The sequence below is a fragment of the Macaca thibetana genome, chromosome 2, assembly GCF_024542745.1.
Source record: "Macaca thibetana thibetana isolate TM-01 chromosome 2, ASM2454274v1, whole genome shotgun sequence".
NCBI classification, from domain to species: domain Eukaryota; kingdom Metazoa; phylum Chordata; class Mammalia; order Primates; family Cercopithecidae; genus Macaca; species Macaca thibetana.
Genome location: NC_065579.1, coordinates 36,383,688 through 36,399,522, shown reverse-complemented (window position 1 = coordinate 36,399,522; position 15,835 = coordinate 36,383,688). Strand labels below are relative to the sequence as shown.

At 41.4% G+C, this 15,835-nt stretch overlaps 1 protein-coding gene and 1 pseudogene across 1 annotated transcript in view; both read right to left on the bottom strand.

The window, feature by feature from the left end:
* The window catches only part of LOC126948140 (serotransferrin), a 31,687-nt gene that overhangs the window by 4,321 nt on the left and 11,531 nt on the right, over positions 1-15,835 (bottom strand). Inside the window, exons 9-14 of the mRNA XM_050779615.1 lie at positions 14,826-14,980; positions 9,833-9,926; positions 9,206-9,241; positions 7,693-7,845; positions 5,968-6,103; positions 3,555-3,619 (exon numbers count right to left, since the gene is read on the bottom strand). Coding sequence (XP_050635572.1) covers positions 3,555-3,619; positions 5,968-6,103; positions 7,693-7,845; positions 9,206-9,241; positions 9,833-9,926; positions 14,826-14,980 — 639 coding nt within the window. The remainder of the gene's footprint in view (positions 1-3,554; positions 3,620-5,967; positions 6,104-7,692; positions 7,846-9,205; positions 9,242-9,832; positions 9,927-14,825; positions 14,981-15,835) is intronic.
* Positions 9,933-13,826, bottom strand: LOC126948166 (fatty acid CoA ligase Acsl3-like; annotated as a pseudogene).

Genomic DNA, 15,835 nt, shown 5'->3' with positions numbered 1-15,835 from the left:
GTAGCTTTTTTTCAACTGTTTACATACCTTATAGATTCTTCTTGTCAGTACATATAAATCAAGCTCATTCTTCTTAACTACTGTATTATATTTCATAGTGTGGCTATAATAGTATCTTTAAACCATTCCTCTTTTAATAGGCATTTGAGGTGTTTACAATTTTTTGCCACTACAGTAGTGTTAAAATGAGTGTCATTGGCATATAATTGTGCTTACGTAGAAGTGGAATAGTTAGTTCAAAGGGTATATGCATTTTTATTTTATTTTATGTCATTTTATTTATCTATGATAGTATGTTCTCAGCCCTCTCCAAGGCACAATCTTTTTGGAGGGAAAAATAACACACATACCAAAACCAAAAATTCAGGGCAGGGATAATAATATTTTATATTTTGTGAAACACTCTAGATGCTGTGTGAGCTCAAACCAGGGCTTTGAGAACAAATGAATTAAGAAGCTGGCTGGAGGAGGCAAGATTTCAGTTGTCTCTTATAGCGTGTGTGGATGAGAGGAGGAGAAAGGAATGCCTCTCTGTGGGAGGAAAGGAGAGTGCAGGCTAGACTGGGGGCAGGTGTGTGCCTGGTGTTTCTAATGGAGAGAGGAGATCTGCCTCTGGAACCATCTCAGGCAGTAGGGTCTGTGAGGCACTCAGGCAAGAGGAAAAGTGGGTTTGTGAAGACTTATGAATGGAAATTGATGTTAATGAATGAGCCAGAACCTGAAGGTAGAAAATTAAGAAAAATCAGATGGGAGGTGATTCAATCTGGCTAGGAGGGCATCTAGAAGGGCATGTTAAACATGTGCTTTTTCCATAAAAATAATACACATTTATTGATGGAAATTTGTAAAATGCCACGTAAGTATTGGGAAGAAATTTTGAAGCATTTGTAATTTCATAGTCTACGCCTTCAAAATTGGTACATTTCTAACATTCTTTTTCCTACACGCACCTATAATATGCGCACACACACACACACACGCACACACAAATTGAGATAAAAGAGCCCATGTGGGCTGGGCGCAGTGGCTCACACCTGTAATCCCACCACTTTGAGTGGCCGATGTGGGCAGATCATGAGGTCAAGAGATTGAGACCATCCTGGCCAACAAGGTGAAACCCCATCTCTACTAAAAGTACAAAAATTAGCTGGTCGTGGTGGTGCACGCCTGTAGTCCCAGCTACTTGGGAGGTTGAGGCAGGAGAGTCACATGAATCTGGGAGGCAGAGGTTGCAGTGAGCTGAGATCGCACCACTGTACTCCAGCCTGGTGACAAAGTGAGACTCCATCAAAAAAAAAAAAAAAAAAGCCCATGTGTTTTTGTGTCTTCCTTCTTGTATATACCATAGCACTTAAGACAGACTTTGGAGGAGGGAGAGAGGGGGCAAGAGTTGAAAAACTACCTATTGGGTGCTATGCTCACTACCTGGGTGACAGGTTCAGTCATACTGCAAACCTCAGCATCATGCAGTACACCATGTAACAAACCTGCATATGTACCCTCAATCTAAAATATAAGTTGTAAAAGCAATAAATTAATAACAGAAGAAGGTAAGAAGGTGCAAAATATAGGTATGATGAATCAGACATGATGTGACCTATATTTACTAATATTTATCAGGAATGTGATATTAAATCAGGGGTATTAGACCAGTAGTTCCCAAATTTACAATACATCAAAATTACTTTGACTCTTAAAAATCATGTTGTCTACCTTAAATGCACACAATAAAATTTAGTTTAAAAAAAGATACACTTTGAGGAAATAAGATATTGACTGACAGACTTAATCTAGGCCTGATGGGCAGGGAGTATAGCAGGATTCTCTATAGGGATAGAGGCTGGGAGAAGAAGAGGGAACGTTGACAGAAAGATGAGGACAGTTGAGTTGTATATGAACTGTATATATACAACTACAATATATGAGGACATCCATATACATGCGTAAAAAAGTACAATTGCAATGCCAATGTCCTCTCTACATAAAAGTGACACCTTAGGAAATAGACTGGAATGGAATTGAGATTGGAGGTCAGGCCTCCTATCTTAATTCTATTCAGGAGATAAGAATGTTTGAGTCATTGCAAAGAGTAGAGGGTCAAAGCTTAGAGAAGGGAGCTCTACTCAGAAGTATACCAAAAGAAATCAAGGGTGGCAAAGAGCCAAGCTTAGGGTAACACTCCCTTAAAGGAAAACGCAACAATATGAGGGAAGAAAGGAAATAGTCAACCCAATATTTCTTCAAACAAATTCTTAGCAACTACTGTGTACTATGTGCTACACTAGGTGCTGGGAATAAAAGAGGAAGAAAAAGAGCTCGAAGAGTTTGTGTAGCCAAAGTGTACTGCAGAGTGTGGTGAATTCAGTAATAATGGCAACATGAACAGAGGTGTCTTCTTGTAGGATGGGGTATGCTACCTGGGAAGGCTTCCTGGAGGGACTGGTGCCAAGCTGGTTCATTCTGAATGAGTTGCCCAGGAAAGGTGAGGAGTTGGGGGAATGAACATGAAAGAAAGCAGGGAAGTATTCACAACCTGAATTCCAGTGGGCTCTGCTAGCACTTAGTGATACTGAGGGGTCAGGTGTGGAGCGCTTATTCTGGTCAATGTTTGTTTTGCTTTGTTTTGTTTGTTTTTAATGTCATGGCTGTCCAACTTTCACCCACAAGTTAACACCCATTGATGATTCTTGCTTGAATCAGTTATCAATGTATTGATTGCCAAGTGATAGTTTTCTAACTCTGTCATTCCTTCCACATTCATTAGTTTTCCCTTCTTCATTTGTTTAATCAGTATTGCCTCATGCATTCTTATTTCTTTCAATGAGCTATTATCCCTTACTGCTATCATTATTTATTTTAATGCTCAAAATTCTCGGACTTAGCAACAGGAGATCCTGCCAATTGGCTCTTGTATGCTTTGAGTGTCCCATCACTGTTTGAGCACTTCAGTGTGTTGTTCTAGGCTCAGCATGTATTTTTCCTGCCCCAGCCCTGAAGTCAGCTATTTTTCCAAGGAGTTCTGGTTCCTCTTAGCAAAGAAGCGTACTTACAAGCCAGTATCTTGGTACTTACTCCTGTTGGTGTGCCATTGCCTCTAGGCCTTCTCAATGGACACAACCCGGAAATACAGAAAATAGCTATAAAAGGCATTACTGGGATAACTGACAACATTTAAATGGGGACTGTAGATGTGACGAGTATTATATCCACATAAAGTAAAATATCCTGATCTTGGTAATCGTACTGTGGGTATGCAAGAGATTGTCTTATTCTTAGGAAATGGGCACTGAAGTATTTAGGGGAAAGGAGCACAAGGCTTGCAGCTGTGGGAGTGAGTGTTGGGGAGGATTTAGGGCCATTGGGGGCCCCATGATCCTGATCATTCTGTGCACCCAGGTGAACATGTCTCTCTTCACCAAGCAGACAGATTGAGAATCAGAGCTTTGAAGTCTGGCAGTGTACGTAATACTTCCACAGAGGCATCCCTGAATACAAGTGAATACCAGTGACTAGGATCTAGTGATCCAGGGAGACAGAGGAGCAGGTGCACGTACCCTCAGTGTTCTGTAGGACAGTCTGGTGTTTCACAAAGGCCACATCTCCCTTCTCAACCAGACACCTGCAGAGGTCCAGAGAGTGGGAGAGAAAAAGGAGGCGGTCAGAGTGACTTAATCTGTCATTCAAGCGGCTACCTTATAGATTCAGGACAGCATCTGAAAACAGCAATTATAACTTCCATTCTAACAGTAAGCAATGTAAGGAATAAAGAGAACAAAAACAAAACACTTTGAATTGATTATACTTATACAATCTCAGTTCCACATACTAAATCTTAATTTTTTTGTACAGTTTCTCTGAGAGATGACATCATTTCCCTGACATCAACAAGGATAGTAGGGAACTGATTTTCAGTGGGGTGATGCCTCCCCCAGCATATGAATGAAAAACTCAGTTCCTTCAGGTTCTTGTACAAGGCAAATGTCTAGGCAACATTTGTGAGAGACTGAAACTCCATCACAAATTGCAATTTGTGCTGTCCTTCATTCCTTTGAAAAAGAATTTTAACATTTATGGAGCATTTGCTATGTTGTGGGGTTTTTTGTTTTTGTTTTTGAAAGATGCAGAGAATATGGCAAAACCTGGCATAAAGGCACCCGACTCTACTAACTCCCAGATCACATATCTCTGGGTGTGGTATTGGGGGCTGTAACACAGCTCTGAGCTACAAATCCCCAAGAAGTTTCCGAAAAGAAAGAATCACAAAATAAACTCTGGTTAGTAGGGTTCTAATTTTAATTTTGACTGTCTTCCAGTCCTTTGAAAAGGCATACCACACAGATGATCAACTAGTGTGTACTTCAAAGTCTACACAAGGCCCTCCTCGATGAGCCGGGTGGGTCGGACCTTTGGACAATGGACCCAACCCTGCTCTCCATGTACTTTAATCCCCTTGCTTTGAGGAAAAGAACCTGCCTCTTCCCGCCTCGGTTCAAGAGTTTTGGGGGTAGCTAGCTGAGAAGACAGGGCGCCTATTATGCCACATACCGATTTAATTTTATTTTCTATGGAGTTTGGAGTCTTTTTATCAGTCTGGTATGTTTTACTTCATAGCTAAGTTTTATAAGACATGGTTAGAAAAAGAAGCTTTTATATGCGTTTATTTTAAGCATGTTTATACATACATGTTATTTGAGCCTTTCTCATGACCTATAATTCTCAAACATATGTTACCACCAGAAAAAGACAAGGTATAAAAATGCAAAGGGGAACTGTATTTTAAGTCTCCCAAACTCTTCAATCTTTGTGAAAACAACACGCTCTACTTTGTGAAATTAGAAACTTGGGGAATGTGAATTGTACTTAATGTAACTTACAAAGTGGCTCTAACTGGAAAATAGGAATGACCTTTGTTTTTTACATCACTACTGGGAAGCTCAGTTATAATACCATCATCATTGTGCAGTTTATGGATTCATGAACCGCCAGATAACAGAAGGCCTAAAGCAGAATGGGTAGTTAGAAAGCAATAAGGTAGGGCCACACGTGGCCCACGCCTGTGAGTGCCAGCACTTTGGGAGGCCAAGACGGGAGGATTGCTTGAGCTCATGAGTTTAAGACCAGCCTAGGCCACATGGCAAAACCCTGTCTCTACAAAAAAAAAAAAAAAAAAAAAAAAAAGATTAGCTGGGTGTGGTGGTGCATGCCTATAATCCCAGCTACTAGGGAGACTGAGGTGGGAGGATCGCTTGAGCTCAGCAGGTTGAGGCTGCAGTGAACCATGAGTGTGCCACTACTACACTCCAGCCTGGGCAACAGAGAGAGAACCTGTCTCCAAAAAAAAAAAAAAGAAAAAACAATAGCAAGGTACACAGGTGTCTCTATGAAAATGAATGATAGGCACTCCATAAAGTACAACCGTAGTTAGAAATTTAGGAATCATGTACTATTCTGTATTTCCAGATGAGTATTGTTCTAGATTATCCAGAGGAGCATGGAAAAACTCTCCTCAGTGTTTATTCAACTACAGTAGGGTATCATTGCCAAGGCACTAGTGACACTTGGGGCTGGATAATTCTTTGTTGTACCGTGCTATCCTGTGCATTGTTGGATGTTTAGCAGCTTCTATGTGTTAGATGCGAGTAGCACTTCCTCCCCCACCCCAACATTGTCACAATAAAAAAAATCTGCAAACATTGCCAAATGTCCCTTGGGGGTCAAATCATTACCAGTTGAAAGCTGCTAAACTGTACCAAACACAAGTCTCTGCTGTCTTTGACAGCCATGTCAGCATCCTGGGGGAATCTGGCTGCCCTGCCCCATGTGGCTCTATACCTGATTGTGAAATCTACTCTCTTAATACATACAGCACTAACGGAATAGGAACCTAAGAATCTTACCTTCGTTCCTAAAAGAAATCTGGCCAAGGCTTGTATATTATTCTGTTTGTGTCAGGGTTAAAAGACTCACCTGAAAGCCCCTGTGTAGCCGTAGTATCCCTCTTTGTTGTTGGGTTCACACAGGTTTGGGCTTGGGCCCATACACAGCTTACAGAGACTGGAGTTCTTCTCAGACCCAGGGGCACAACCTTCACTGAAAAATTCATCTGCGCAGAAGGACAAGAGAAAGTCAGCCTGAGTCAATGCAAGCAGCTTTTATCTAAGACATAACAGGGCTGCATGGCCCAGAATAGGTAGAACATATTCATTAATTCTGTGACCAGCCACCAGCAACCCAGGACTTGCCAGGCTATATGCTTTAAAGGGGAACCTATTGAGATTGGGAAAAGGAGTTAATGACCATTACAATTTAGGGCAGAGGGGATTTATTCGAGCACAATAATGATGTCATCACTACGCTAAAGAAAGAAGAAATGAAAAATGTCATGAAAGGGAACAGAAAAAGGATGAAGACGGAAGGTCTTGCTTCCTGAGCATGTGCCACCTGTTTTCAGATGTTCCCATTCCCTGCCATTCATTAGAAGAGTGTTTGCTACATCTCCAACCTCAGGAAAGGGATGGGGAACTTTCTTTGCAGCTCAGCTGCTCTCCTGTGGCCATAAAAGTGCTAGGAGGTTCAGGAGAGCAGAGGTAGTGCCTTTGTCAGTGGGGATCCTGAGTTTTCTGAATGTCACCCCGGCTGCGCTTTGCTTCATGTCTAAGTGGCGTCACAAAGCACCCTGGTACAAAGACATACTCTCATCACCACTTCCCCGACCCCACAGGGTTTTCTGGGTTAATAACCGATTTAGAGGCCTTTGTTTTTTTAAAGAGTTGCCCAAATTTGGAGGTGGCAGGGACAAAGTACTTAGGAAGCTAATGTAAATCAGAACCACTGGAAAACATCTGTCTGTGGGAGAACTTACACTTAAAAGTTTAAGCGGGGTAGAAATGAGCTCATACTTGGTGATATTCAGAGGACATAGAAAATAAGGTGATTTCTACTGCTTAGAAGGGTCCTAGGAGCTGGGCAGGGACTTGGTGAGATTGCCAACATCATAAAGAGACCCAGGATCACCCACACTCACACACCGTACAACACCTTGTGGCAGGGATTGCTACCTGTCTACCCATTATCTGTTTCTCCTTGTACTTTGTAACAAAAATCTGGTTTTATCTGGGGTAGGGACATTCCCAAATGAAATATTACATTTCTTTTTTACAGCGAGGTATGGTTATGTACCTAAGTTCTGGGCAATGAGAAGTTTGCTGAAATAACTGGTTAGACTTCCTAGAGAGCTCCTTTAAAAAGGTGGCATAAACTTCCATTTCTGTAACCCCTTGGTGATTGGGGCTGCCTGGATCATGGATGCGATGGCAACCATGGGGTGACCTTGAAGATGGAAGTCTCATACTCAGAATGGAGGAGCAGAAAGTGTGAAGGAGCCTGGGTTTCTCATGACCATACCAGCCATGCACTGCTCACCTCTGGTCTTTCCCATGGGAGATAAATGTATATTCACTCATGCCATTATGTGCAACTGAAATGAACCATCCCAACTCAGCAACCCAGTTCCAGCCCTCCCAGCCCTGGTTGCAATGTCCTTGAGGACAGCAAATTCTACTGTTCTTTGACCAAATTCTACTTCTCTAGAACCAGAGCCCACGGCATCTTATGCCACACTCCTCTTCCCTAAGGCAGGACCCTGCTTTCTGGCACAGCCCTCACCAGCCCTCCTTCCCAATATTCACTCACCAAATCTGCAATGGTTGATCTTACTGTAGAGCAGGCCCATGGGGATGTTCCAGCCAGCAGTTCTGCCAACTGCCGTATGGCAGGACTTCTTGCCTTTCAGATTGTCCCAGGTGAGGTCAGAAGATGATTTCACCACTGCTACAGCAAAATATCCTGCAAGAAAGACACCAGAAAAGGATGTATTAACACCTCTGGGGCTTCCAGAGTGTCTGCTTCCAATCAATTTCCCTAGGGAAGCAAAGATATCCTCAATCAGTCATTGTATCTTGAAAGGATCTTCCTGGTAACTGACTGAGGGGAAGTACAAGGAACTTTGTCAGGAGGAGATCAATTTGAACTTTAAAAACAAAATATTGTGAAAACATCATCATCAGAGCAATGGCTGGGTATTTAACCCTTCCCTAAATGCATAAAGTCACTGAAGTTATAAACCAGCCATTCACTCTCCAATGTGTCCTATCAGAGGAATGGATACTGAAACAGCTAATGTAACCACAAACTTTCATAAATTAACGTGTGTTGAGATATAGTAGTAAAAGATCAATAAGCAAATGAGAAAAATTGGGCCAAACATTTTCTGATAAGGAGAACATAGTTTTATACCAAAATAAATATGCAAAATAGAAAATGTCAGTATCAAGTCAGCTGCCATTTTCAGCAGCAAATATATACTGGTCCTTAAAATGGGAAATAGAACATTAACCTACGATTTCGGTTTGCCAGTTTAATTAATTCAGATTACAAAACAGAATCTTTATTTTCCATAGAATAAGAATGGCTTTTTCTATATCTGCCGAAGGGCTTAGCTCCCCAAGTGATGGGGAGAGGCTGCGAGGTTGTAATGAGTGGAAGTGGCAAGGACAGACTTGTACAGTAATGGCTGCCTGGAATGTGACCTGTAGGGGCCTGAGCAGAGGGGGGCAGTGCCCGCCTTGGTGTACGACTTCCTGACTTGCTCCTGCTCTGTTTCTTCGTATGTACCCTTAGCCAGAGCCCTGGGTGACAGCCAGGTGTGCCTGGGTTCCTGGACCCAGCCCTGGCTGGAAGGTCAGATAATTTTATGTTCCTTGATATCTGCCTGTGTGAAGCTCTCTACTGAGCCCTATAAGGAAAAAATAAGCAAAGTTCCTTAGTTGGTGCTCACTCTTATCTGAAAATGTGTAGGCCTCATGTCATGTAAGTTGAGGATCAGTGGGAAAGACCTGGATTTCCCTTCCTAGATATATAATCCTAGATGATCTGTCTGTAAACTCCCTGAGCTTAGGGTCTACTTGTGTATCCTTAGATGATGCCAAAACCTACCCTATAACATTAAATGAAAAATCCTGTGTGCAAGCCATGGCAAGTGTAAAGGGATAATCATCATGATCAATTACTATCCTTCCATGATTTGCTCACATTGTAAAAATTGGTCTCTTACAGTGCCTTATATACTTGAATTTTAAATCAAGCCAATTCCCCAAAACAATGGGAATTTATCTTTTACCTCCAGAGGTTATCAATTCCAACTCACCTTCCTCTGCTGTATTCTCACAATTAGGGTTGGGTGCTGGAGAAAAGAAAATGAAGAAGGCGTTAAACCCTTATGTATAGATTGGGAAACCATGCCTTTTTTTATACTGCAGCTAAGAATAAAGAAAGTCAGAGAAAACTATGCATGTTACCAATTCCCAACAAGTCCAGACTCTCTGGCTCATGCAAGTCCATTTCACCTCCTGGCCTCTGGAATTTATCCACAAACTGTGAATGTCAAGTTTCCTGCCCTGTCTGCATTGAGCCCACAGAGGAGTGCTGGCCAACTATATTTAGATCCTAGCAACAGGGCATTGAGAGAAGTGTGAGTTTTGGAACCTGGAAGACTGCCAGGAATCCCAGCTGTCCTTTGCAATGGGGTCGTCTTTAGTGAGGACTTCCCAGTGCAGAACTTTCATTTCCCATTTCTGGAATGTACTATAACTCCCAACCTTCAAGATAAATGTGGGGATTTGAGATGATGGAGCCCAGAGCTTGCAAAGTAGGAGGTGCTCAGAGAGGGAAAGCTTTGTGGCAGCTGTGGTATGAATCAGGCTGTGATTTTTCCATCTCCTCTCTCCATGGCCCAGAGGGAAGAAAACACAGAGAGGTGCTCCCCAACACTTACTGTTGTAGTTTTCTGCCAAGACAGGCACCAGACCACACATGCCCGCTATGTAGACAAACCCTCCATCCAAGCTCATAGCATCGGCTTCTCCATTCTGCAAAAACACAGTAAATCACAGCAGATGAAAAGAGGCTGTTTCCTGTGCCACCCACCTTTCCAGCTGTTTCCCTGAAGCAGCCTTACCAGCACATGAGTGCCAGGGAGACAGCAGGTGCTGATACTGAATCCCCAAAGGATCAACCAGGCACACTCAGCAGAGAAAATCAAATGTACTCTCATTTTTCACCCAACCATCGTGAACTGATCATCAACTCCAGGTGCCTAGTTCAAGAGCAAAGACCCACATTCAGTCTTCTTGCCCTCTCATAGGACACACTGTCCCAGAGACACTCCTACAACACATTTCTGACACCAAGAATTCTCATGTGCAGATGGATGAGTGGAGTCAGAGACTCGTGGCTGTGGCTGTGGAACACAGCACCTTCTGAAGGGGGCTCTAGCCTCTAATGTAAGCCTCCTTGGCTGAGTGCTATTTCCGTGTTTGGTGCATACAACGTGTTTAATGAATGAGTCAAATATTTTCAAATGATCTAAATCTCAGCTCTAATAAGTCCCAAATTTCAGAAATGCTTAGATTCAATGAGGTTTGTAAGATTTCCCTTTGACCTGGCAATATACTTTCTAGTAATAAACCATAAAAGAACAATCAGACTGGTGGGCAACTATTTAGACAAAATGTGTAAGTGGGCAAAAATAACAGGTGTGATTTATAATAGCAAAAAGAAAATTAAACTAAATCCTCAATGACAGAGAATAGCTAAATAAATGGAAGCATATCCATACTATGGAACAGATATCAACATTAAAATATCATCTGTTTTTCCTTTAAAACATAAGTTGGCTATATTTATTTCTCTCAATTTATGCAAGATAATTATTACACATCAGTAAATATTATCTTCAATAATGATTTGATTCATAAGTATTTGAAATGTATGTAATTTCACATCAACAGCTTTGCATTTTTTTAATACTGTAAGTTAAAAAGCACCCCCCAACGGCCACTTTATATACTTTCAATATCTCCCTCTACACATCCAAACTTTAAAAAGTCATAAATCGAACATATAGGTCATGTTTAGAAACTTGAGGTTTTAGAAATCTGCTTCCTCAATATGATTCAGAAAACTCCTTATACTGACAATACAGTCACAGGTGGTAAAGGTAGTTGTAGGAGGGAAAAGGAAAAAAGAGACAGACACAAGTTTGCTCTCCTACTATTTTACTAATCCTGTCCATTGAAGATGGTGATGTCTTAAGAAGTAAAAGTCTAGGTTGAATATGAGGAATGGAGTTTGCCTCATGGTTTGAAACATGCATTTCAAATAATTTCCTATTTGATTTGAGCTCACTGTAGCAAACTGATGCCAAAAGAGAAAAATCATTTCTTCCACACATTCGCTCAGAGTCTGCCTGGTAATGTGTATTAAACTCTTTGTGTTTTAGCTTGAAGGCACCTGTCGCCAGACCAGTTTCAGGATCCATAGGTCAGGGCTCAAACCAATTTTTAATGGATTTTCAAACTTTTTCAGACATGCTCAAATAGCAGCTTCAGAAAGTACTTTAAGTCTGGTAGTCCCCTCTTATCCTCAAGAGATATGTTCCAAGACCCTCAGTCTTGGAACCTGAAATCCTATACAATGTTTATTTCCTATACATACAAGCCTATGATAAAGTTTATAAATTAGGCACAGTAAGAGATTAACAACAATAATAAAACAGAACAATTATTACATACTATAATAAAAGTTATATTAATGTGCTCGCTCTCTCTCTCAAAGTATCTTAACATTTTTGGACCACAGTTGACTGTAGGTATAACCCAAGAAAGCAAAACCTCACATAAAGGGGGACTACTGCACCTCATCTTCTGTTTCACAACTGTTAAACAGCTCCTTCCAAGTTCCTGGAAGTCCTTTCTTTCAAATTAGTTCTGTTCCTTTTGATTTGGCATAACAAATCCAATGACATAAGAAGGATTAACTGTTTGCAAATGCACAAACGTCATCTATTACTGGGAGATTCTTCAGAGTTGGCTGTACTTTCCCAAGGGAAACACAGTCTCCTGCCTGTAGTTTTACAAGGTCGTTTTTATGATCAATCATCTGTAAACAACCATCAAACTCTCCAGTATCTCCAGAACATAACCACTTCTGCCCATTTCCATCTTCAAAGAAATCAGCTTTTGTTTCTGCTTCATTTCTGTAGCATCCCATTGTCACATTTTAGCCACTGATAAGAATTCCACCTCTGGGATGTGGTTTTTCAATATTAAAGTATCCACCTTCCTCCCAGTTCTTTAATTTCACAGCAAACTAATGGGACTCCCACTTCTACCAGCATTGTAATCCACACATCTGTAATTGTTCCAGCCCCTGTAGGTTCAGTGAGTCTGTATCCCTGACCACAACAAAAACATACTCATGAACTTGCTGCGTGTTGCAGAAAGTGGAGCACTTTCGTACAATAAAAACTGAATACTTCCACCTAGCAAAGCTGAATATTTTCACAATTTCCAGAAAACAAAGCTGCCACACAATCCAGTACTATGCTCTTTTGAAATGTGTTCCATTTTATAATTATAGGCCAGAATAAACAGATTGTGTTGAAGACTACTCATTTCATACACTTTATTCATGACATTTTGGTAGATCTGATCCATGATTTCCAGAACAGCTGCCATCAGTGTTGGTTTCAACCTGGAAGGAAGTAGACCCTTTGCTTCCGGTTTTTTGTTTTCTTGTTTTTTTTTGAGATGGTGTCTCACTATGTTTCCCAGGCTGGACTCAAACTCCTGGGCTCAAGCAATCCTCCTACCTCAGCCCCCTGAGTAGCTGGTACTACAACTGCATGCCACAGTGTCCAGCCCATTTTTTACTTTAAAAGACTGATCCACTAAAGTCTGGGGTGAAGAGTAGCCAAGCAGGCATCCATGAGAAAAACAAAGAAGCTCAACACTTAATTCTAGAACATGAACCAGAGGCAAATATCCAATGTAGTCATCTTCCTCTTCCAGTCTGGGAATCTTTTCCGCCATCCCAGTAATACCAGTAATGATGTTTCTATGCCAGATCATGACTCCCTTTGGAAGTCCTGTGTGTCTACTCATGAACATGATTACTGCAGTAACTGAGGGCACTGGTCGCTCTGGGATCTGTTTTCCACATTCACCTTCGCTTTCTACTGCAGCCATGGTGTCACGATAACAACCTTGGGAAACTGGGACAGGTCAGTGGCTTCCCGTTGACAGTGATGATGTGTCACAGGTGTGGGACCAAATAAACTATGTCTTTCAACTTTGTTTCCAGTAATTCTTTACCAGCAATGATATTGGTTACTTCTGTTTCATTAATCCACAGACCCTGGACCTCCTAAAGTAGCATATAATTTTATGAACTAAATGTTATGCATGAAACATACCTGTCCAGCAATCATCCACTTGGACGTGGTCTCACAGAACATGGCAATGTTGGTCTTTGGTTTCTGCCCCAACATCTGTAAGCTATTTCCAATGTTAAAGGCTCAAACGATATCTTCATAGGAGAGCAAATTATGATGTCCAAGAAGAATCTTTTAAAATATGTTTCCATTGGGTTGTACTTCATCATCTTCATTTAAGATTTCACATGTTCCCAAGAGTCTTTTGTTGTTCCTTTTTTCACAGATGTAAAAACTTTATCTATTGTCTCACATCCAGAGTATAATATTGAAGCCCAACCACTCAAACTGCTAACAGATTTGTATAGACTCAGGTTTTGAATTTGTAGGCTTTGCTTTAACTTAGTTTGGTTTTTCTTGTCTTGACTCAGACAAAAACTAAAATGGAATGTATGTTAAAATAGTATAAAGTGATACTTATAAATTGTATGAAATATAGAAGAATGGGGCTGATGGTCCGTTTTTGCTTCATGGTAGATAGTTCTGAAGATACATGGTTATTCGTAAGTGCTCAAAAAGTAGAATTAACATATTTCAGCAAAAATCAGTTGACAATGGCAAGAGGTACTAGTGACTTTATAATATGCATCTTTGTTTCAATATATTTGCTGATTTATTATGAAGGATCCAACTCAAGAATAGCCAACTGGAAGAGACACAGAGGGCAAGAAATGTGGGGAGGACGGGGAGTGGAGCTTGGCACTTCATGTTCTCTCTGGGCAAACCACCCTCCCCCATCTCGATGTATGCACTAACACAGAAGCTCCAGATTAGGTTTTACAAGAATGATTTATGACATGGGAAAAGCTTACTAGATACTGTGAGGTGAGTAAAAGGTAGCAAGCAACCTACAAGAAATGATCCCAATAAGAGAATTTTCTCTGAATTACATGATTATAAGTACTTTTCATTTCTTCTTAATATCATTCAGGATTTTAAAAATTCTCTGTAAGCCAACGTGGAATACACTTTCTTAAAACAACAACAACAACAACAAACGTTTTTAGAGACAAGGTTCTGCTAAGTTGCTAGCCTTGAACTCCTGGGCTCAAGCAATCCTCCTGCCTCAGCCTCCCAAGTAGCTGGGACTACAGGTGCATGCCACCATGCCTGGCTAGGATACTCTTTTGATCAACAAAGCAAATTTGTACCTGCTTGGATCCTACCAGTTACTCAGGATCTTACCACAGTGACCATGGCACACCACTGGTCTTAGGACACCCACACCACGGTCCAGCCTCCCTAAGCAGGCACCGCTCAGCCTGCCCCTTCACCATATACTCATACAAGGAGGAAACTGAGCCCTGTGGGCATCCTTCAGATCCACAAACTCAAAGATTCTGAACCTCCAGTGGGACTGTGCTCACATAGTCAGGGCAAGGTTCCTGGGAGCCAGGTTTTTGCATCATTCCCAGGAACACTCACTAGCTCAGTCTTGGGGGTCAGCAGGCAGCAATGACAGGGACGCTGCCCTAGGAAGGCTGGAGTGACATACCATGATCTTGGCGATGCAGTCTTCGGTGGTCTCTGCTGATTCACACTCTATTTTCCCTGCACTGTTAACGCTCCACTCATCACACTTGAGCCTCTCGTGGTGGCTCAGCGCACACCACTTCACAGGCTTGCATTCATCTGTTGGGGCTTCTGGGCCTATGGCATAAAAAAAAGAACCAGAGATCAGAAGCGGCCCTAGCTGTTGCCTGGTGTGTATCAGCACTACTCACTGTCTTCATGCAAATGCTGGGATTCGCCAGTAATAAACAGTCCCATTCAAAGAATTAATCATCTTAGAAAGCAAAGTCAATGCACAATCTCTTGGGTGACTTCTCATTTAGATTTAGTTTTTTATGTCTTCTGAGAAGCCAACCTTCCTTTCCAACCTCTGGGCACCATATGACCTCTGGCTGTTTTTTTCCTTCTTGTTTTTCAGATAGCATTTAACTACCGGAGGTGTTCTTATTTATATATTCATTGTTTATTGTCAGGTTTTCTGCAGGTGAACATAAGCTCCAACAGAGAAAGGGTCCTGCCTGTCTTGTTCACCAGGGCATCCTCAGGGTTAGGGCAATGCTAACACATGGTCAGCATAATAAATGTCTGATGAATAAATGTGCATCTGCTCATCTTTCAGACTGAGCTCAAGAGTCACTTCCTCAAGGAAGCCTTGCCTTAACCCCAAGTCCAGGGTCTGTTTTTCTTTGTTTTGCACTCTCATAGGGCCATGGTATTTTGTTGTCAAAGTTTTCCCCTTTTAAGCATATCTCTTATTTTGTGATTCATCATTCAATAGCATGACTATTTATTAAACATTTATCTTCTCCCCAGTTTGAAATTTCCAGAACAACAGAATCAAATATATATTTGTCATGCCATCCTATATCCAGCACCTAGCAGAGCATATGGCTAGATGTTCAATAAATGTCTGCTGAAGAAATTAATGGTCAAGCAAAACCACAGTGACTCAATGAAATTCAGGACTGGGATCAACCTCTCTCAAAACACCTC